Below are 24584 nucleotides of genomic sequence, written 5' to 3'. Positions count from 1 at the left end.
AGGATTGGCACTTCCAAATGTACTGCTTTACTATTGGGCAGCCAATATTCAGAAAATGATGGTCTGGTGTAATGCTCCAGGTACCAACTGGTACTTATTAGTGGCGCACTCCTGCCAATCATCCTCCCTTTCTTCTCTGACCTGTTCTCCACTGTCCCTGTGTACTTCAATGTATACTGGACACTCCATTGTGCACTCTACTCTGAAGATCTGGAGACAATTCCGTCAACATTTCAGACGTTTGGCCCCTTCTCTTCTAAACACTATCTGCAACAACCTATTTTTACCCTCCAAACTCCACCAGGCTTTTTTTTGTGGCGTGAGAGAGGGTTGGTTTGTTTCAAATATTTATTTTTAGATGGGAAGTTTGTCAGTTTTAATCATCTCGTAGATAAATCTAATCTGGCTCATTCTAATCTTTTCTGTTATTTTCAAGCCCGTAACTTTGTTCGCTCTCATTTCCCCACCTTTCCTCAACTACCTCGCCAAGACGTTGCTAGAGGAAATGTTGTCCCTGCCGTGGAGTCGGCAAGGTCTGAATTGTAGATTATATGAACATTATGCTGTCCTCTGAACCCTCTCCAATAAACAAAATCCAGACAGACTGGAGAGGTGAACTTGAACTTGACCCCTGCTGATGACTGGTGGGAGGAGGCCCTTCTTAGTGTTAACTCCACATCCTCATGTGATTGGTTAAGTTTAATTCAGTTCAATGTCTTGCACAGAATTCACTGCGCCAAAGAAAAACATAGTAAATTCCTCCCAGACACAAAGGACACATGTGAGAGATGTTCATTCACTCCGGCAGACCACACCCACATGTTTTATTTGTGTTCTAAGCTGTCTGAGTATTGGTCATCCATTTTTTAATACTCTCTCTAGAATTCTAGATATTGACCTGCAGCCTTGTCCTCTAAGAGCCATATTTGGAGTTCCACCTTTGTTGCCTAGTCTCACAGGAAGTAAAGCGGACGTTGTAGCGTTTGCCTCCCTTATAGCACACCGGCAGATCTTGCTCATCTTGAAATCCTTCAAACCTCGCACTGCATCATCCTGGTTGAAAGATCTAATGACTTTTCTACACTTTGAAAACATTAAATACACTCTGAGAGGATGTACTGATAACCTTTTTCTCGAGATGCCAGCCGTTTCCTTTTTTGAACAGTTTCCTTCTATTGATCAGGAGTAAGAATGATGACCAACTGGATATGGGAGGGTGTGGGAAGGAAGGAATAGTATGTTGTGATATTTTATTTTATTTTTGTGTATGTGTACTTGTGTGCATATTTATATATTATTATTTCCAATCATAAATGTATTTTATTTTTGTATGTATGCTGCTTTTGTTGTCAAAGGGAGGGAAGTGTTTAAATAAGTAGAGGGAGATAAAAGGATGTATCTGTACAATTTGTCATTTGTATTTCTTTATATGTCCAATAAAAACAAATATATGTCAACAGAAACTAATTTACTCAAGAACCACACCTGTGTGGAAAAACCTGCTTTCAATATACTTTGCATCCATCATTTACTCATATTTAAACTGATATAAACAGATATAAACGGATATAAACTGATAAAATCCAGTGGTGTGAAAATGTACCTAGTGTCCTGGTGTAGGGTTTGGGATCAGTCCTGGTGTAGGGTTTGGGTTCAGTCCTGGTGTAGGGTTTAGGATCAGTCCCGGTGTAGGGTTTGGGATCAGTCCTGGTGTAGGGTTTAGGATCAGTCCCGGTGTAGGGTTTAGGATCAGTCCCGGTGTAGGGTTTAGGATCAGTCCTGGTGTAGGGTTTAGGATCAGTCCCGGTGTAGGGTTTGGGATCAGTCCTGGTGTAGGGTTTAGGATCAGTCCCGGTGTAGGGTTTAGGATCAGTCCCGGTGTAGGGTTTAGGATCAGTCCTGGTGTAGGGTTTGGGATCAGTCCTGGTGTAGGGTTTAGGATCAGTCCCGGTGTAGGGTTTGGGATCAGTCCTGGTGTAGGGTTTAGGATCAGTCCCGGTGTAGGGTTTAGGATCAGTCCCGGTGTAGGGTTTAGGATCAGTCCCGGTGTAGGGTTTGGGATCAGTCCTGGTGTAGGGTTTAGGATCAGTCCCGGTGTAGGGTTTGGGATCAGTCCTGGTGTAGGGTTTAGGATCAGTCCCGGTGTAGGGTTTAGGATCAGTCCTGGTGTAGGGTTTGGGATCAGTCCTGGTGTAGGGTTTAGGATCAGTCCCGGTGTAAGGTTTAGGATCAGTCCTGGTGTAGGGTTTAGGATCAGTCCTGGTGTAGGGTTTAGGATCAGTCCTGGTGTAGGGTTTGGGATCAGTCCTGGTGTAGGGTTTAGGATCAGTCCCGGTGTAGGGTTTGGGATCAGTCCTGGTGTAGGGTTTAGGATCAGTCCCGGTGTAGGGTTTAGGATCAGTCCTGGTGTAGGGTTTAGGATCAGTCCCGGTGTAGGGTTTGGGATCAGTCCTGGTGTAGGGTTTAGGATCAGTCCTGGTGTAGGGTTTAGGATCAGTCCTGGTGTAGGGTTTAGGATCAGTCCCGGTGTAGGGTTTGGGATCAGTCCTGGTGTAGGGTTTGGGATCAGTCCTGGTGTATGGTTTAGGATCAGTCCTGGTGTAGGGTTTAGGATCAGTCCTGGTGTAGGGTTTAGGATCAGTTCCGGTGTAGGGTTTTGGATCAGTCCTTGTGTAGGGTTTGGGATCAGTCCTGGTGTAGGGTTTAGGATCAGTCCTGGTGTAGGGTTTAGGATCAGTCCTGGTGTAGGGTTTAGGATCAGTCCTGGTGTAGGGTTTAGGATCAGTCCTGGTGTAGGGTTTAGGATCAGTCCTGGTGTAGGGTCAGTCCTGGTTTAGAATCAGTCCTCTTTTAGGGTCAGTCCTGGTGCAGGGTCAGTCCTGGTTTAAGGTCAGTCCTGGTGTAGAGTCAGTCCTGGTGTAGAGTCAGTCCTGGTTTAAGGTCAGTCCTGGTGCAGGGTTTAGGATCAGTCCTGGTGTAGAGTTTAGGATCAGTTTAGGGTCAGTCCTGGTTTAGTGTCAGCCCTGCGGCAGGATTTAGGGTAGTGCAGCTCCACCTGCTGGCGGTGAGTCTGAACATAGTACAGACAGACAGACAGACAGACAGACAGACAGACAGACAGACAGACAGACAGACAGACAGACACTTCCTCTCTCCACAGACATTTGCCTGTCCGTCTTTGTAGCCCCCGCTGACTAACATCTGTATGACTACCGCTATGTGAAAACAAGTGACATTTTGCATTCAACAAGTCTGATTCAGACGAAGACTCTACTTCCAGGTGTAGTAATACTCCACACACTGAGACACTGACTTAGTCCCCACCTACACACACACACACACACACACACACACACACACACACACACACACACACACACACACACACACACACACACACACACACAGACACACACACACACACACACACACACACACACACACACACACACACACACACACACACACACACACGTGTTAGTCCATCCCTGTAGAATCCTAAAGGTAAAGAAAAGGGCAACCAGTAAAAAACAAACACCATTGTAAATACAAAACATATCTATGTTTATTTATTTTCCTTTTTGTACTTTAACTATTTGCACATCATTACAACACTGTATATAGACATTTGACATTTGAAACGTCTTTATTCTTTTGGAACTTTTGTGAGTGTAATGTTTACTGAGTGTAATGTTTACTGTTCATTTTTATTGCTTATTTCACTTTTGTTTATCCATTTCACTTGCTTTAGCAATGTAAACATATGTTTCCCATGCCAATAAAGCCCCTTGAATTGAATTTAATTGAATTTAGAGAGATTCCAAATCCTTCCATAACAAAGCCATCACCTACAGAGAGATGAACCTGGAGAAGAGTCCCTTAAGCAAGCTGGTCCTGGGGCTCTGTTCACAAACACAAACACAACCCACAGAGCCCCAGAACAGCAACACAATTAGACCCACCAAATCATGTGAAAACAAAAAGATAATTACTTCACATATTGGAAATAATTAACAAAAAAACAGTGTAAACTAGAATGCTATTTGGCCCTAAACAGAGAGTATGGTGTTTGTCACATTTTCTCCCGCTCCCTCTCTCCGGAGTTTAACGTCGCCAGTTGTCTCATCATTACGCACACCTGCCACCAACATTACGCGCGCCTGCGACTTATGACACTCACCTGGACTCCATCACCTTCCTGACTACTCTGTCACCATATCTTTCCTCGGGCGTTATTGACACTGTTTCTGTTGCATGTCTGTTTGCTTTTCCTGTTTCTTGTTTTGTACTATGTTCTATTTATTATAAAATTTGCACTCCCTGTACTTGCTTCCCGACTCCCAGCAGACACTTTACAATGCATTTTGGCCATAAACAGAGAGTACACATTGGCAGAATACCTGATCACTGTGACTGACCCAAACTTAAGGAAAGCTTTGACTATGTACAGACTCAGTGAGCATAGCCTTGCTATTGAGAATGGCCAACGTAGGCAGACATGGCTCTCAAGAGAATACAGGCTATGTGCACACTTCTGTCATCATAGGACATGAAGGTCAGTGAATCCGGAAAAGTTCAAGAACTTAAAAATGTTCTTCAAGTTCAGTCGAATAAACCATCAAGTGCTATGATGAAACTGGTTCTCATGAGGACCGCCACAGAAAAGGAAGACCTTTGTCCTCTGTTGCAGAGGACAAGTTCATTAGAGTTACCAGCCTCAGAAATTGCAGCCCAAATAAATGCTTCACAGAGTTCAAGTAACAGACACATCTCAACATCAACTGTTCAGAGGAGACTGTGTGAATCAGGCCATCATGGTCAAATTGCTGCAAAGAAACCAAGAAATGCAAGCAATGGACATTAGACCAGGTGGAAATCTGTCCTTTGATCTTTTGATTTGGTTCCAACAGCCTAGTCTTTGTGAGACGCAGAGTAGGTGAACCGATGAGCTCCGCATGTGTTGTTCCCACCGTGAAGCATGGAGGAAGAGGTGTCATGGTGTGGGAGTGCTTTGCTGGTGACACTGTTAGTGATTTATTTAGAATTCAAGGCACACCAGCATGGCTACCACAGCATTTTGCAGTGATACGCCATCAAATCTGGTTTGCGCTTAGTGGGACTATCATTTGTTTTTCAACAGGACAATGACCCAACACACCTCCAGGCTGTGTAAGGGCTATTTGACCAAGAAGAAGAGTGATGGAGTGCTGCATCTGATGACCTGGCCTCCACAATCACCTGACCTCAACCTAATTGAGATGGTTTGGGATGAGTTGGACCGCAAAGTGAAGGAAAAGCAGCCAACAAGTGCTCAGCATATGTGGGAACTCCTTCAAGACTGTTGGAAAATCATTCCTTATGAAGCTGGTTGAGAGAATGCCAAGAGTGTGCAAAGCTGTCCTGAAGGCAAAGCTACTTGGCTACTTTGAAGAATCTCAAATATAAATATGTTTTGATTTGTTTAACACTTTTTTGGTTACTATATGATTCCATATGTGTTATTTCATAGTCTTGATGTCTTCACTATTATTCTACAATGTAGAAAATAGTACAAATAAAGAAAAACCCTTGAATGAGCAGGTGTGTCCAAACTTTTGACTGGTACTGTAGGTAAATGTGATATTTTAATGTTAATTTTTAATACGTTTGCAAAAATGTCTAAAAACCTGTTTTTTTGCTTTGTCTTATGTGTAGATTGATGAAGAAAAAACAACAATTTGATTTTAGAATAAAGTTGTAACGTAACAAAGTGTGGAAAAAGTCCAGGGGTCTGAAATTTACGGATAGCCAGGGCCACACTCCAAAACATCATACGAAGCATATATGTTTAGTGATCAGAGGCAGTAGGGATGACCAGGGATGTTCTCTTGATAACTGTGTGAAAACTTACCATTTTTCTGCCCTGCTAAGCATTCAACATGCAATGAGTGTCAGGGATGTATTGCATAAAAAGTACATTATTTTAGGAATGTAGTGATGTAAAAGTGAAAGTTGTCAGAAACATAAATAGTAAAGTACAGATAGCCCAAGAAAAATACTTAAGTAGTACTTTCAAGTATTTTTTAGTTAAGTACTCTATACCACTGGCGGACAGTGGCAGGCTCCCAGCCCCAGGTGTAGGGTGAGGTTGACCTTAGACAATGTTAGGATTGAGGGAAAGGAAACTGATCCTAAATCTGTACCTAGAGGACGCTTAACCCCTGATCCTAGATCTGTACCTAGAGGAAGCTTAACCCCTGATCCTAAATCTGTACCCAGAGGAAACTTAACCCCTGATCCTAGATCTGTACCTAGAGGAAGCTTAACCCCTGATCCTAAATCTGTACCCAGAGGAAACTTAACCCCTGATCCTAGATCTGTACCTAGAGGAAGCTTAACCCCTGATCCTAGATCCCATAAACATGTGATGTCCAGCACGTAAAAATACACCCTCCATTTCGAGGGCATTGGAAAAAAAACTTAAATGGCATCACTTTGGCACTTCTGATGGCACAACATACAGTAAAGGTCCTAAATTATTAACATCCTTGACAAATATGAGCAATAATTACTGTTTCAGAATATTTTGTGCCCAATAAAAATTAGTGGTAAATAATTGTATTGTGTCTTTTTTTGGAGTCACTTTTTAATGTAAATAAGAATAGAACGTGTTTCTAAACACTTTGCGTATTAATGTGGATGCTACCATTATTATGGATAATACTGAGTGAATCGTGAATAATGATGAGTGCAAAAGTTACAGAGGGTCAAAGATCATACTCCCAATACATGCTAACCTCTCTCTATTACCAGTTATTATGATATGGGCACATGCGACAGTTGAAAAGTGAGTAAATAGCGCCCTCGTGTGTCCAATATAAAATAGGTTCATTAGTACATTTAAGTTACTTCTCTCCTGCACTGTTGTGAACACAGGACTGCTGAAGGACAATTCCTCTACCCGCGACTATGTTGATGCTATCCCTGCCCCCCCCCCCCCCCCCCTGATGCCCCACCCCGTTATAGACAAATTTACATTTTATTTTTAATACAATGTGGGCGTGCTGTCGTCATATGTTCCAAAATCAGGAAGTAACAATGCAGCCTGGGTGTGGCTTAGAAGTGTCAGAAGATTTCTTCACTACCGGCTGTAATAGTCACAAACACAAATACAGACAGCAGAGAGAGAAAGGCCTGTAGGCTGTGTATTATCCTCTCACCGTCATCTCCTCTCCGCCATAATAACGGGTGCATGCATGGCAGAACTGTTAGGATACAGCGCGGGTTTTAAGCAGGTGGGTGCTTTCAGTCATGAAATTGCGCACGGTCACAGTACGGTCTCGATGTTACGTTCTTCATAATATATTGGCTCTGGCTACAATGTAGCGTTTCACGTGTATATTATATCGACTTTCAAAATGGCTGGTGCCAATCAGAAGTTATCCTTCCTGTTAAAAAGCCTACAGACTACTGTACTGTCACTTTAACTTTTCATGTCCTGCAATTAAGTTAAAACCAAGCCTTTCATGTTCTTCCATCTTAGGTTTATGCAGTTTATGGTGTATTATAGCAGCCTAGAGGGTTAACATGGTAGATAGATGGTTATTACCCCCCCCCCCCAAAAAAAAATATATATATATATATATATATATGTTTTAAGAGACTCAATTCTACTTTCAACTGACTCTTGTAAGTTTTAGTAGTAGAATGCAGAAGGTGAAACTTCTATATTGGGTAGTACATCATCAGTTCCTCTTGTCATGCCAGTCATTGCATACAGTGGTGTAAAGTACTTAAGTAATAATTCCCCCAAAAAACTACTTAGGGAGTACTTTAAAGTATCTGTAGTTTACTTTAGTATTTATATTTTCGACAACTTTTACTTTTACTTTTACTTCCCTACATTCATAAAGAAAATACTGTACTTTTTACTCCGTTACATTTTGAATGCTTAGCGGGACAGGGAAATGGTCCAACTCACACACTAAATCAAGAGAACATCCCTGCTGTCTCTGATCTGGTGGACTCACTAAACAGAGAACATCCCTGCTGTCTCTGATCTGGTGGACTCACTAAACAGAGAACATCCCTGCTGTCTCTGATCTGGTGGACTCACTAAACAGAGAACATCCCTGCTGTCTCTGATCTGGTGGACTCACTAAACAGAGAACATCCCTGCTGTCTCTGATCTGGTGGACTCACTAAACAGAGAACATCCCTGCTGTCTCTGATCTGGTGGACTCACTAAATCAAGAGAACATCCCTGCTGTCTCTGATCTGGTGGACTCACTAAACAGAGAACATCCCTGCTGTCTCTGATCTGGTGGACTCACTAAATCAAGAGAACATCCCTGCTGTCTCTGATCTGGTGGACTCACTAAACAGAGAACATCCCTGCTGTCTCTGATCTGGTGGACTCACTAAACAGAGAACATCCCTGCTGTCTCTGATCTGGTGGACTCACTAAACAGAGAACATCCCTGCTGTCTCTGATCTGGTGGACTCACTAAATCAAGAGAACATCCCTGCTGTCTCTGATCTGGTGGACTCACTAAACAGAGAACATCCCTGCTGTCTCTGATCTGGTGGACTCACTAAACAGAGAACATCCCTGCTGTCTCTGATCTGGTGGACTCACTAAACAGAGAACATCCCTGCTGTCTCTGATCTGGTGGACTCACTAAACAGAGAACATCCCTGCTGTCTCTGATCTGGTGGACTCACTAAACAGAGAACATCCCTGCTGTCTCTGATCTGGTGGACTCACTAAATCAAGAGAACATCCCTGCTGTCTCTGATCTGGTGGACTCACTAAACAGAGAACATCCCTGCTGTCTCTGATCTGGTGGACTCACTAAACAGAGAACATCCCTGCTGTCTCTGATCTGGTGGACTCACTAAACAGAGAACATCCCTGCTGTCTCTGATCTGGTGGACTCACTAAACAGAGAACATCCCTGCTGTCTCTGATCTGGTGGACTCACTAAACAGAGAACATCCCTGCTGTCTCTGATCTGGTGGACTCACTAAACAGAGAACATCCCTGCTGCCTCTGATCTGGTGGACTCACTAAACAGAGAACATCCCTGCTGCCTCTGATCTGGTGGACTCACTAAACAGAGAACATCCCTGCTGTCTCTGATCTGGTGGACTCACTAAACAGAGAACATCCCTGCTGTCTCTGATCTGGTGGACTCACTAAACAGAGAACATCCCTGCTGTCTCTGATCTGGTGGACTCACTAAACAGAGAACATCCCTGCTGTCTCTGATCTGGTGGACTCACTAAACAGAGAACATCCCTGCTGTCTCTGATCTGGTGGACTCACTAAACAGAGAACATCCCTGCTGTCTCTGATCTGGTGGACTCACTAAACAGAGAACATCCCTGCTGTCTCTGATCTGGTGGACTCACTAAACAGAGAACATCCCTGCTGTCTCTGATCTGGTGGACTCACTAAACAGAGAACATCCCTGCTGTCTCTGATCTGGTGGACTCACTAAACAGAGAACATCCCTGCTGTCTCTGATCTGGTGGACTCACTAAACAGAGAACATCCCTGCTGTCTCTGATCTGGTGGACTCACTAAACAGAGAACATCCCTGCTGTCTCTGATCTGGTGGACTCACTAAATCAAGAGAACATCCCTGCTGTCTCTGATCTGGTGGACTCACTAAACAGAGAACATCCCTGCTGTCTCTGATCTGGTGGACTCACTAAACAGAGAACATCCCTGCTGTCTCTGATCTGGTGGACTCACTAAATCAAGAGAACATCCCTGCTGTCTCTGATCTGGTGGACTCACTAAATCAAGAGAACATCCCTGCTGTCTCTGATCTGGTGGACTCACTAAATCAAGAGAACATCCCTGCTGTCTCTGATCTGGTGGACTCACTAAACAGAGAACATCCCTGCTGTCTCTGATCTGGTGGACTCACTAAATCAAGAGAACATCCCTGCTGTCTCTGATCTGGTGGACTCACTAAATCAAGAGAACATCCCTGCTGTCTCTGATCTGGTGGACTCACTAAACAGAGAACATCCCTGCTGTCTCTGATCTGGTGGACTCACTAAACAGAGAACATCCCTGCTGTCTCTGATCTGGTGGACTCACTAAATCAAGAGAACATCCCTGCTGTCTCTGATCTGGTGGACTCACTAAATCAAGAGAACATCCCTGGTGCCTCTAATCTGGTGGACTCACTAAATCAAGAGAACATCCCTGGTGCCTCTAATCTGGCGAACTCACTAAACAGAGAACATCCCTGGTCATCCCTACTGCCTCTGATCTGGAGGACTCACTAAACAGAGAACATCCCTGGTCATCCCTACTGCCTCTGATCTGGAGGACTCACTAAACAGAGAACATCCCTGGTCATCCCTACTGCCTCTGATCTGGTGGACTCACTAAATCAAGAGAACATCCCTGCTGTCTCTAATCTGGTGGACTCACTAAACAGAGAACATCCCTGCTGTCTCTGATCTGGTGGACTCACTAAACAGAGAACATCCCTGCTGTCTCTGATCTGGTGGACTCACTAAACAGAGAACATCCCTGCTGTCTCTGATCTGGTGGACTCACTAAACAGAGAACATCCCTGCTGTCTCTAATCTGGTGGACTCACTAAACAGAGAACATCCCTGCTGTCTCTGATCTGGTGGACTCACTAAACAGAGAACATCCCTGCTGTCTCTGATCTGGTGGACTCACTAAACAGAGAACATCCCTGCTGTCTCTAATCTGGTGGACTCACTAAACAGAGAACATCCCTGCTGTCTCTGATCTGGTGGACTCACTAAACAGAGAACATCCCTGCTGTCTCTGATCTGGTGGACTCACTAAACAGAGAACATCCCTGCTGTCTCTGATCTGGTGGACTCACTAAACAGAGAACATCCCTGCTGTCTCTGATCTGGTGGACTCACTAAACAGAGAACATCCCTGCTGTCTCTGATCTGGTGGACTCACTAAACAGAGAACATCCCTGCTGTCTCTGATCTGGTGGACTCACTAAACAGAGAACATCCCTGCTGTCTCTGATCTGGTGGACTCACTAAACAGAGAACATCCCTGCTGTCTCTGATCTGGCGAACTCACTAAACACAAATGCTTTGTTTTTAAATGATGTCTGCGTGTTGGTGTGACCCTGGCTATCCATACATTTTAAAAAACAATAAAATGGTGTCGTCTGGTTTGCTTAATATAAGGAATTTAAAATGATTTATATTTTTACTTTTGATACTTAATAAGTATATTTTAGCAATTTCATTTTCTTTTGATACTTAAGTATATTTAAAACCAAATACTTTTAGACTTTTGCTCAAGTACTAATTTACTGGGTGACTTTCCCTTTTGCTTGAGTCATATTCTATTATGTTATCTTTACTTTTACTCCAGTATGATAATTGGGTACTTTTTCCACCACTGGATTCAGACCTTAGAGAGCTGTTTATAACTTGTCAGAAATGTCCAGATCAACTAGCATAGATAGATATAGATTTTATTGTAGTGTTTGAGTCACTCGAATATCACACGTATACACATTAGACATGGCAAAATGTGTAAAGAATTGCAAAGAAAATGTGTTTTTTTAAACTTCACAATTCTCTTCACCCCATGATAAAATGTGTAGAATTACAGGAAATAAGCTTTAATCTTGCGAACGTTTTCTCTCCGCCAACAATAGGTGTGTGAACAGTTTGTGTCGTGAATAGTGCTTGTGTCTGGTGGTGGTGGTGGTGGTGGGGGGGGGGGGGGGGGGGTGACAACGTTTGGGAACACCTGGACTAGGAGATAGTAATGTATATGTATTAGTAGTAATTATATTACTATTGAAAGTTAGGGGTGTGCTCAATGGTATGTTAGGAGTGTGCTCAATGGTATGTTAGGGGTGTGCTCAATGGTATGTTAGGGGTGTGCTCAATGGTATGCGGAGGTGACACACACACACGTATACACACAGAGTGACTGACACAGGTAGTGTATAATGGTGACATCACTGTGACACTTCCTGTGTCTAGGATCACAGGGTGCGTTATCTGGAAGTTATGATGTTTCCACAGTGTGCTCACAGTGATATTGTCATATAGTAACTAAGGTAGCCTGCAAATATATTTAAAATGTACTGATTCAATTCAATACATTTCCAATGCGAAACATATTTTCCCAGATTGGAGGTAAACACAACCCTCTGTTCCCATTTCCTTTCACAGTGGTGGAAGTGATGGTTTGTGGTAGTGATGTTTGGTAATGTACCACAGTGCAGACAGTGTTTTTTCATCTCCGTCACTTCCTCTTCCTGTCCTCCTTCTGTTTCCTCTTTCTTAGTGTCCATGTGGTTCTATACCACCGCTTGTCAGTTAGGTCTGACTGTTTTATCTGAAGTCAGAGTTTCCAAATCAGCTGGAGGTCCTCTGTAGCTTACTAGGTAGAGCTTGCAATGCCAGAATAGTGGGTTCAATTCCCGGGATCACCCGTAAGCGGGAAAATGTGTGTGTGTGTGGCTGTACATTTATTTTGTTTAAGAGCGTGTGCTAAATGAATGAATACATATATAATTGGATGTCCTCTAGGTCCTGTCTCAGCTAGTGAGTGTGTGTATTCCTGGTATATAATTGGATGTCCTCTAGGTCCTGTCTCAGCTAGTGAGTGTGTGTATTCCTGGTATATAATTGGATGTCCTCTAGGTCCTGTCTCAGCTAGTGAGTGTGTGTATTCCTGGTATATAATTGGATGTCCTCTAGGTCCTGTCTCAGCTAGTGAGTGTGTGTATTCCTGGTATATAATTGGATGTCCTCTAGGTCCTGTCTCAGCTAGTGAGTGTGTGTATTCCTGGTCACGTGTTGAGTACACCCTGTTGTCGGCAAGGATGTGGTTTCTAGTGTTGACTAAGGAGTGTCGTAGGAGTCCACGCCTTTTATGCGTACACACCCACAGGAAGCGTTGCTACATCCCCACGTGTGTGTACACGCTCAGCTTGTGTAACACACACACACACACACTAGAAAACTAGGAAACGGTGGCAAGCTCCAGGGATGACACAACCACAACACACTTAGATGTTTCTCCCAGTCTAACGTATGGACCTCTCTCTTTCCCTTTCTGCAGGTGTGAAGTGGGGATGTTGTGAGGGAGTGTGTGTGTGTGTGTGTGTGTGTGTGTGTGTGTGTCGTGGTGACCGGGTGTGCTGTGATGTCAGGTGACAGCAGCACATTGTCTTGGAAGGTTGTGGAGACCTATGGCCAATCAAAGTCCTCGGACACTTCCCAGACGACGGTTGCTGGGGACGGCGGTCCAACAAAGATCATCAAAGTGTGTTTCACCAGCAACAGTGCTAACCTGGGGAAGAACTTTAAACTAGTCCGCTGTCATGAGGGCATGACTGTACGGGTTAGTGACATTACTGTACTATCATTCTCATTATACTGTAGTATATATATATATATATATATATTAGTGGGGAGAACAAGTATTTGATACACTGCCGATTTTGCAGGTTTTCCTACTTACAAAGCATGTAGAGGTCTGTCATTTTTATCATAGGTACACTTCAACTGTGAGAGACGGAATCTAAAACAAAAATCCAGAAAATCACATTGTATTATTTTTAAGTAATTCATTTGCATTTTATTGCATGACATAAGTATTTGATACATCAGAAAAGCAGAACTTAATATTTGGTACAGAAACCTTTGTTTGCAATTACAGAGATCATACGTTTCCTGTAGTTCTTGACCAGGTTTGCACACACTGCAGCAGGGATTTTGGCCCACTCCTCCATACAGACCTTCTCCAGATTTCAGGTTTCGGGGCTGTCGCTGGGCAATACGGACTTTCAGCTCCTTCCAATGATTTTCTTTTGGGTTCAGGTCTGGAAACTGGCTAGGCCACTCCAGGACCTTGAGATGCTTCTTTAGGAGCCACTCCTTAGTTGCCCTGGCTGTGTGTTTCGGGTCGTCGTCATGCTGGAAGACCCAGCCACGACCCATCTTCAATGCTCTTACTGAGGGAAGGAGGTTGTTGGACAAGATCTCGCGATACATGGCCCCATCCATCCTCCCCTCAATACGGTGAAGTCGTCCTGTCCCCTTTGCAGAAAAGCATCCCCAAAGAATGATGTTTCCACCTCCATGCTTCACGTTTGGGATGGTGTTCTTGGGGTTGTACTCATCCTTTTTCTTCCTCCAAACACGGCGAGTGGAGTTTAGACCAAAAAGATCAATTTTTGTCTCATCAGACCACATGACCTTCTCCCATTCCTCCTCTGGATCATCCAGATGGTCATTGGCAAACTTCAGACGGGCCTGGACATGTGCTGGCTTGAGCAGGGGGACCTTGCGTGCGCTGCAGGATTTTAATCCATGACAGCGCAGTGTGTTACTAATGGTTTTCTTTGAGACTGTGGTCCCAGCTCTCTTCAGGTCATTGACCAGGTCTTGCCGTGTAGTTCTGGGCTGATCCCTCACCTTCCTCATGATCATTGATGCCCCACGAGGTGAGATCTTGCATGGAGTCCCAGACCGATGGTGATTGACCGTCATCTTGAACTTCTTCCATTTTCTAATAATTGCACCATCAGTTGTTGCCTTCTCACCAAGCTGCTTGCCTATTGTCCTGTAGCCCATCCCAGCCTTGTGCAGGTCTACAATTTTAACCCTGATGTCCTTACACAGCTCTCTGGTCTTGGCCATTGTGGAGAGGTTGGAGTCTGTTTGATTGAGTGTGTGGACAGGTGTCTTTTATACAGGTAACAAGTTCAAACAGGTGCAGTTAATACAGGTAATGAGTGGAGAACAGGAGGGTTTCTTAACCTGTTATGGCTGCAATCCCGATACCGGGATCGATATGACAACTATCAGTGAAAATAGAGGGCGCCAAAATTTAAACCACAGAAATCTCATAATTACAATTCCTAAAACATACATGTGTTTGATAACATTTTAAAGCTATTCCCGTTGTTAATCCCACCAAAGTGTCCGATTTCAAATAGGCTTTTCAGCGAAAGCACTACAAACGATTATGTTAGGTCTCCACCAAACCACAATAAGCACAGCCATTTTCCAGCAAAATGTAGCATTCAGAAAAACCAGAAATAAAGAAAATGAATCACTAACCTTGAATTATCTTCATCAGATGACACTCATAGGACTTCATGTTACACAATACATGCATGTTTTGTTTGATAAAGTTCAAATTTATATAAAAAAAATCTGAGTTTACATTGGCGCGTTAGATTCACTAGTTCCAAAAACATCAAGTGATTTTTTTATAGCCACATCATTCAACAGAAATACTCATCATAAATGTAGATTATAATATAGATATACACATGGAATTATAGATATACGTCTCCTTAATGCAACCTCTCCTTAATGCAACCGCTGTGTCAGACAAAAAACTTTACGGAAAAAGAAACGCATGCAATAATCTGAGACGGCGCTCAAAAGTAAAAACACCACAGCCGCAAAGATGGCGTCAACATAAACAAGAAATGACATGATAAATATTCCCTTACCTTTGGTGATCTACATCAGAAAGCACTCCAGGAATCCCAGGTCCACAATAAATGTTTGTTTTGTTCGAAATTGTCCGTTATTTATGTCCAAATACCTTCTTTTGTTAGTGCGTTTGGTATACATATCCAAACGCTAATTCTGGTCAGCGTTATATGCTTTGTAAACAACAGGTGTGGACTAACAGTGAAATGTTTGGTAAACAACAGGTGTAGACTAACGGTGAAATGCTTTGTAAACAACAGGTGTAGACTAACAGTGGAATGCTTGGTAAACAACAGGTGTAGACTAACGGTGAAATGCTTTGTAAACAACAGGTGTGGACTAACAGTGAAATGCTTACTTATGGGCCCTTTCCAACAATGTGGAGAGAAAGAACAGAGAAATAATAGAAACGTAAAACATGTAAATATGTAATATGTAACAATATTTTACATTTACATTTGAGTAATTTAGCAGATGCTCTTATCCAGAGTGACTTCCAGTTAGTGAGTGCATTCATCTTAAGATAGCTAGGTGGTACAACCACATCACAAAAGTCAGAGCTACAAATGTTGGGAGTCAAGTGCATGTGTTGGTGAATATTTTGTTTTTTTTGGGGGGTGGGGGATTATTTAAGATTCTCTTTTGAAGAGGTAGGGTTTCAAATGTTTTCAGAAGATGGGCAGGGACTCTACTGTCCTAGCTTCAGGGGGAAGCTGGTTCCACCATTGGGGTGCCAGGACAGAGAAGAGCTTGGACTGGGCTGAGTGGGAGCTGCCCTCCGGTAGGGGTGGGATGGCCAGGAGACCAGAGCTGGCAGAATGGAGTGCTCGAGTTGGGGTGTAGGGTTTGAGCAGAGCCTGAAGGTAGGGAGGGGCAGTTCCTCTTCCTCTTGCTCCGTAGGTAAACACCACGATGGAGTGTGTGGAGGAGCAGGGTGACATGGGAGGAGCAGGGTGACATGGGAGGAGCAGGGTGACATGGGAAAATTTGGGAAGGTTGAACACCAGGCGGTCTGCAGCATTCTGGATAAGTTGCAGGGGGGGTTTAATGGCACAGCCGGGGAGCCCAGCCAACAGCGAGTTGCACTAGTCTAAACGGGAGATGACAGGTGCCTCAATTAGGACCTGTGTCTCTTCCTGTGTGAGGTAGGGTTGTACTCTACGGATGTTCCTCTTCCTGTGTGAGGTAGGGTTGTACTCTACGGATGTTCCTCTTCCTGTGTGAGGTAGGGCTGTACTCTACGGATGTTCCTCTTCCTGTGTGAGGTAGGGTTGTACTCTACAGATGTTGTAGAGCATGAACCTGCAGGAGCGAGTCACTGCTTTGATGTTTGTAGAGAACGACAGGGTTTGTTGTCGTCCGGGGTCATGCCAAGGTTCTTTCCACACCGTGGAGATATCAACCGTGAAGGAGAGATCTTGGAGCGAGGAGGCCTTCCCCGGGAGGAAGAGTAGTTCCAGCTTGAGGTGCAACATGCAACACTTTGAAAGATGTTACTGCGTTACAGTTCATAGAAAGGAAATCAGTCCATTGAAATAAATTCATTAGGTCCTGATCTATGGACTTAAACATGACTGGGAATACAGATATGTATCGGTTGGTCACAGATACCTTCAAATAAAAAGGTAGTGCCCGTGGATCAGAACACCAGTCAGTATCTGGTGTGATCAGAACACCAGTCAGTATCTGGTGTGACCCCCATTTGCCTCATGCAGCGCGACACATCTCCTTCACATAAAGTTGATCAGGCTGTTGAATGTTGTCCCACTTCTCTTCAATGGCTGTGCGAAGTTGCTGGATGTTGGCGGGAACTGGAACACGCTGTCTTACACGTCGATCCAGTGCATTTCAAACATGCTCAATGGGTGACATTGGTAAATATGCAGGCCATCGAAGAACTGAGACATTTTCAGCTTCCAGGAATTGAGTTCAGATCCTTGCGAACATGGGGCCGAGCATTATCATGCTGTAACATGAGGTGATGGAGGTGGATAAATGGCACCACAACGGGTCTCAGGATCTCGCCACCGTATCTATGTGCGTTCAAATTGCCGCCGATATAATGCAGTTGTATTGGTTGTCTGTAGCTTTTGGCTGTCCATACCATAACCCTACCTCCACCATGGAGAACTCTGTTCACAACATTGACATCAGCAAACCGCCATACATGTTGTCTGCGGTTGTGAGGCCAGTTGGACTTACTGCCAAATTCTCTAAAATGACATTGGAGGCGGCTTATGGTAGAGAAATTAACATTAAATTCTCCGGCAACAGCTCTGGTGGACATTCCTGCAGTCAGCATGCCAATTGAACGCTCCCTCGAAACCTGAGACATCTGTAGCATTGTGTTGTGTGACAAAACTGCACATTTTAGAGTAGCCTTTTATTGCCCCCAGCACAAGGTGCACCTGTGTAATGATCATGCTGTTTAATCAGTTTCTTGATATGCCACACCTGTCAGGGGGAAAGGAGAAATGCTCACTAACAGGGATGTCAACAAATTTGTGCACAACAGTTACGCACGCCTCTATGAAGAGGGAACGCAACACCCTGCTACAACTAAACTCTCTGTGAAGCGAAAGAGGTATGGACTGTAGGTGCGAGTAAGAATGACAACAGGCAGAATGTGGTACCGTTTTACAAGGACTTTATTCCTGTACACGGTAATATGGGGAAAAGGGGCTGGACGGAACCAAAGCAAAGAAAGTAAATCTCAAAGCCCCCCCCCCCCCCGCTCCTATCTTACCTGCCTACCCACTACTTACCTAATTTAGCACCACCTGGTGCCCTAACCAAAATACAGGGAGTGGTCCGCCCAGGTCTTACCTAGTGTGCCTAGACAGTGAATATACTACGGGTATATGTATGCCCGCGGGCCTCTTGCCTAAGCACTCCCAAGGTGCCTTCCCCTTCCCCCCTGGGAACAAATGAAACAGAATATTACACAATTTTACAAACAAACTAAGAAACAGAGGACATCAACTAAGCTCTACCTGAGCAACAAACTCACAGAACATACCCACTCTCAGCAATGAACTCCCAGCAAAATCAACCTCTAGCAAAAACTCTCTATCACAAACAATCGCTCAGCAATGACCTCAGCAATGACCTCAGCAAAATCTCTCTAGCAAAATCTCTCTCAGCAATCCCTACCTCCAAAATCTCTCTCTCCTGAACAGAACACTGGCTTTTATATAGCTTCAGAATGAATGTATAATTGGAGACAGCTGTGTCTTGACGAGGGGGCGGGGTCAGCTCTCCAATTAGCCCTGGAGTCGACCAATCAGCTACTTGAGGGATTTCAGGAAGCCATTTCCTGAAATAAACACATGCAAATACACAAACTACAACACATAAACTGGGGAACGTAACAACAACATTTTAGAGAAATAAGCCTTTTGTGTGTATGGAACATTTCTGGGATCTTTTATTTCAGCTCATGAAACGTGAGACCAACACTTTACCTGTTGCGTTTATATATTGTTTATATTTTGTTGATATTTTCAGTGATCATACTTAGTGACAGTACAATATTGGCACCATTTTAATGAACTTTCATATAACATCCACTTAGCAGCGCAGAGACAGCATTCAAATGTGTGCAGGCTCAGTACAACTTCAGCTTTAATCACCACAGGATTTTGCCTGTCTGTTTCAATTCTATGAAATGGTTTAGTATTTTTTTTCATGTTGAGAGCTCTAAATCCACCTGAAGAATATCACAGAGCGATGAGAACACAGCTACAGTGCCTTGCGAAAGTATTCGGCCCCCTTGAACTTTGTGACCTTTTGCCACATTTCAGGCTTCAAACATAAAGATATAAAACTGTATTTGTGGGACATAATCATGAAGTGGAACGACATTTATTGGATATTTTAAACTTTTTTAACAAATCAAAAACTGAAAAATTGGGCGTGCAAAATTATTCAGCCCCCTTAAGTTAATACTTTGTAGCGCCACCTTTTGCTGCGATTACAGCTGTCGCTTGGGGTATGTCTCTATCAGTTTTGCACATCGAGAGACTGAAATGTTTTCCCATTCCTCCTTGCAAAACAGCTCGAGCTCAGTGAGGTTGGATGGAGAGCATTTGTGAACAGCAGTTTTCAGTTCTTTCCACAGATTCTCGATTGGATTCAGGTCTGGACTTTGACTTGGCCATTCTAACACCTGGATATGTTTATTTTTGAACCATTCCATTGTAGATTTTGCTTTATGTTTTGGATCATTGTCTTGTTGGAAGACAAATCTCCGTCCCAGTCTCAGGTCTTTTTCAGACTCCATCAGGTTTTCTTCCAGAATGGTCCTGTATTTGGCTCCATCCATCTTCCCATCAATTTTAACCATCTTCCCTGTCCCTGCTGAAGAAAAGCAGGCCCAAACCATGATGCTGCCACCACCATGTTTGACAGTGGGGATGGTGTGTTCAGCTGTGTTGCTTTTACGCCAAACATAACGTTTTGCATTGTTGCCAAAAAGTTCAATTTTGGTTTCATCTGACCAGAGCACCTTCTTCCACATGTTTGGTGTGTCTCCCAGGTGGCTTGTGGCAAACTTTAAACAACACTTTTTATCTTTAAGAAATGGCTTTCTTCTTGCCACACTTCCATAAAGGCCAGATTTGTGCAATATACGACTGATTGTTGTCCTATGGACAGAGTCTCCCACCTCAGCTGTAGATCTCTGCAGTTCATCCAGAGTGATCATGGGCCTCTTGGCTGCATCTCTGATCAGTCTTCTCCTTGTATGAGCTGAAAGTTTAGAGGGACGGCCAGGTCTTGGTAGATTTGCAGTGGTCTGATACTCCTTCCATTTCAATATTATCGCTTGCACAGTGCTCCTTGTGATGTTTAAAGCTTGGGAAATCTTTTTGTATCCAAATCCGGCTTTAAACTTCTTCACAACAGTATCTCGGACCTGCCTGGTGTGTTCCTTGTTCTTCATGATGCTCTCTGCGCTTTTAACGGACCTCTGAGACTATCACAGTGCAGGTGCATTTATACGGAGACTTGATTACATACAGGTGGATTGTATTTATCATCATTAGTCATTTAGGTCAACATTGGATCATTCAGAGATCCTCACTGAACTTCTGGAGAGAGTTTGCTGCACTAAAAGTAAAGGGGCTGAATAATTTTGCACGCCCAATTTTTCAGTTTTTGATTTGTTAAAAAAGTTTGAAATATCCAATAAATGTCGTTCCACTTCATGATTGTGTCCCACTTGTTGTTGATTCTTCACAAAAAAATACAGTTTTATATCTTTATGTTTGAAGCCTGAAATGTGGCAAAAGGTCACAAAGTTCAAGGGTGCCGAATACTTTCGCAAGGCACTGTATATGATTTTCTAGACTGTCACCTTTCATATGCCGTCTCCCAGGCTGGGCTCTGTCGCTCAGAAGGAGAGCAAATTCATTATTTTGTCTGGATAGGCCAGAAAAATGTGACACATTGTGCCACACCCTGTTCAAATGTGGTGTCTGAAACCTGACACTTCAAGTCACCTCCACTGAGAGAGTGGAAACAGAGAGCTGACATATGGGTCTTTCTGGCATTATAAGGCACGAGACCCTACGGCTTTCACACACCGCTCTGTACACCAAAATGTCAGTCTGAACCGCTTCAGAACCTCTCAAAGTCCCCCTTATACACTCGTAGAAAAAGAAGGGTTCTTCAGGCTGTACCCATAGGAGAACCCATTTGGGTTCCAAGTAGAACCCTCTGTGGAAAGGTTTCTACACAGAACGCAAAATGGTTTTACCTGGAACCAAAACAGTTCGACCTGGAACCAATAAAGACTCTTCAAATGGTTCTCCTATGGGGACAGCCAAAGAACCCTTTTAGATTCTAGAGAACACCTTTTTTCTAGGGAGTGTAGGGAACTTTACATCTAAACTACTAGTTTACTGTAGAGAGGACTGAACTCTATGGGTCACTACTATATATACAGTATACTATTATTATAGTATTGGTGTACTAATATTACTACTGTGGTATTATTCATATTTCTACTAGAATATATTTCCCTTATAATATATTTCTACTATAATATATTTCCCTTATAATATATTTCTACTATAATATATTTCCCTTATAATATAATTCTACTATAATATATTTCCCTTATAATATAGTTCTACTATAATATATTTCCCTTATAATATATTTCCCTTATATATTTCTTCTATATATTTCTATTATAATATATTTCCACTATGATATATTTCCCCTATAATATTTCTACTATAATATATTTCCACTATAATATATTTCTACTATAATATATTTCCCCTATAATATTTCTACTATAATATATTTCCACTATAATATATTTCTACTATAATATATTTCTACTATAATATATTTCCCCTAAAATATTTCTACTATAATATATTTCCACTATAATATATTTCTACTATAATATATTTCACCTATGATATATTTCTACTATAATATATTTCCCATATAATATTTCTACTATAATATATTTCCACTATAATATATTTCCACTATAATATATTTCTACTATAATATATTTCACCTATGATATATTTCTACTATAATATATTTCCCCTATAATATATTTCTACTATAATATATTTCCACTATAATATATTTCTTCTATAATATATTTCTTCACTGTATATTTCTACTATAATATATTTCTACTATAATATATTTCTACTATAATATATTTCCCCTATAATATATTTCTACTATAATATATTTCACCTATGATATATTTCTACTATAATATATTTCCCCTATAATATATTTCTACTATGATATATTTCTACTATAATATATTTCCCCTATAATATATTTCTACTATAATATATTTCCACTATAATATATTTCCACTATAATATATTTCTACTATAATATATTTCCCCTATAATATATTTCTACTATAATATATTTCCACTATAATATATTTCTTCTATAATATATTTCTTCACTGTATATTTCTACTATAATATATTTCCACTATAATATATTTCTACTATAATATATTTCTACTATAATATATTTCCCCTATAATATATTTCTACTATAATATATTTCTTCACTGTATATTTCTACTATAATATATTTCTACTATAATATATTTCTACTATAATATATTTCCACTATAATATATTTCTTCTATAATATATTTCCACTATAATATATTTCTACTATAATATATTTCCACTATAATATATTTCCACTATAATATATTTCCACTATAATGTGGTTATGTTACGGTGTTGGATGTGTGGGTCCAGACATTCAACATACCCTCTGCTACGACCCCCTACACTACTATACTGTATAGTGTACTATAATACCTTAACCGTTTCCAGAATATAATATCAGCGGTGTTGACCAGTGGATGTGTGGGTCCAGACATACAACATACCCTCTGCTACGGCCTGCTGCTGAAACACCTGAAGTCAGCTGAGGTCCATTGGCTGCACCCCGACCTCACCGTGTCTGAACTGCAGCTACGCTACGAACAACAGCATCTGGAGGCAGAGTGGAGGTAACTCCTGACCTCTAGGCCCTGACCCCTGACCTCTAGGTCCTGACCCCTGACCTCTAGGCCCTGACCCCTGACTTCTAGGCTCTGACCCCTGACCTCTAGGCCCTGACCTCTAGGCCCTGACCTCTAGCACATGACCTCTTGCTCCTGTTCCCACAACATCGCCAAACAAACAAAGTCAAAATTGGCTATATTGTAGAACTATAGGAAAACTAATATAAGATTAGGGTTAGGAATAAGGTTTGTAGTGTGGTTAAGATTAGGGTTAAGGTTAGGTTTAAAATCAGATTTTTAAGAAGAGACATTTTAGAACTAGCCATGGCTTACGACTTTGTAATTTATCCAGATATTGACTGCTTCTTGCTCCTGACCTCTAAACCTTAACCTCTAACCCCTGTGTGTGTTCAGATATGACCTGCGCATTAGGTACGTCCCTGCCGACTTCATAGAGAAGTTTAAAGAGGACCGAACCACACTGCTCTACTTCTACCAGCAGGTTGGTCTGTCTGTCTGTCTGTCTGTCTGTCTGTCTGTCTGTCTGTCTGTCACGCCGTCTGTCTGTCACGCCGTCTGTCTGTCTGTCTGTCACGCTGTCTGTCTGTCTGTCTGTCTGTCTGTCTGTCTGTCTGTCTGTCTGTCTCTCTCTCTCTCTCTCTCTGTCTCTCTCTCCTCTCTCTCTATATTTGTGGTGTTTTACTTTCAAGCAGGATTGTTGTACAGTTCTGATCCTTAAAGTGTATTTTTCTAAACACCTTGTCAGGTGAGAAGTGACTACATGCAGCACTATGCCAGTAAAGTCAGTGATGGGATGGCCTTGCAGTTAGGTTGTCTGGAGATCAGGTAACAACCCTCCTACACAAACATATCACTTCTACTATCCTTGTGGGGACTAAACAATTCATTCCCATTCAAAATCGTATTTTTCCTAACCCTTAACCTTTAACCCTAAATAACACACACAACCTTCCATTCAATCCCACCAATACTCACACGCGTGTGTTTTTCCCCTACAGGAGGTTCTATAAAGACATGAACCCCAATGGACTGGAGAAGAAGTCCAACTACGAACTGTTAGAGTAAGTACTGTCTGAGAAGGTTTGTTATGGGTTGGGGGCTCATTGATTGTGTGTGTGTGTGTGTGTAATTAATGGGCATTTTGTCTGTTTTTCCTTGTGTTTGCGTACATGCGTGCGTGTCTGTGTGTGTCTATGTGTCTGTCTGTACAGGAAGGATGTAGGACTGGGTCTGTTCTTCCCCAAGGAGATGACTGACAACATGAAGGTACTGGATTGTGTTTGTGTACATGCGTGCGTGTCTGTGTGTGTCTATGTGTCTGTCTGTACAGGAAGGATGTAGGACTAGGTCTGTTCTTCCCCAAGGAGATGACTGACAACATGAAGGTACTGGATTGATTTCATTATTGATTCATTTATTGACTTTAACCTTTTATATTGATAACTAGTTGGTCCAGCAACTATTCCAGAGGTATTAGTTATGTGTTCACCAGGTGTTGATAAGTGATGTACAGTTGAAGTCAGAAGTTCACATACACCTTAGCCAAATACATTTAAACTCAGTTTTTCAC

At 42.3% G+C, this 24584-nt stretch overlaps 1 protein-coding gene across 2 annotated transcripts in view; it reads left to right on the top strand.

The window, feature by feature from the left end:
* The first annotated feature begins 7138 nt into the window (after positions 1 to 7138).
* The window catches only part of LOC139375438 (protein tyrosine kinase 2 beta, a), a 59874-nt gene continuing 42428 nt past the window's right edge, over positions 7139 to 24584 (top strand). The window contains exons 1-7 of one of the 2 annotated variants that reach the window (XM_071117222.1): positions 7139 to 7274; positions 13088 to 13369; positions 22821 to 22999; positions 23408 to 23495; positions 23760 to 23839; positions 24013 to 24075; positions 24226 to 24280. In XM_071117222.1, coding sequence (XP_070973323.1) covers positions 13172 to 13369; positions 22821 to 22999; positions 23408 to 23495; positions 23760 to 23839; positions 24013 to 24075; positions 24226 to 24280 — 663 coding nt within the window. In that variant the 5' untranslated portion in view covers positions 7139 to 7274; positions 13088 to 13171. The remainder of the gene's footprint in view (positions 7275 to 13087; positions 13370 to 22820; positions 23000 to 23407; positions 23496 to 23759; positions 23840 to 24012; positions 24076 to 24225; positions 24281 to 24584) is intronic. The other variant, XM_071117221.1, reaches the window with a different exon arrangement.

Source organism: Oncorhynchus clarkii, chromosome 19 (genome assembly GCF_045791955.1).
Source record: "Oncorhynchus clarkii lewisi isolate Uvic-CL-2024 chromosome 19, UVic_Ocla_1.0, whole genome shotgun sequence".
Taxonomy (NCBI): Eukaryota; Metazoa; Chordata; class Actinopteri; order Salmoniformes; family Salmonidae; genus Oncorhynchus; species Oncorhynchus clarkii.
This window is presented reverse-complemented; position numbering and strand designations above follow the sequence as displayed.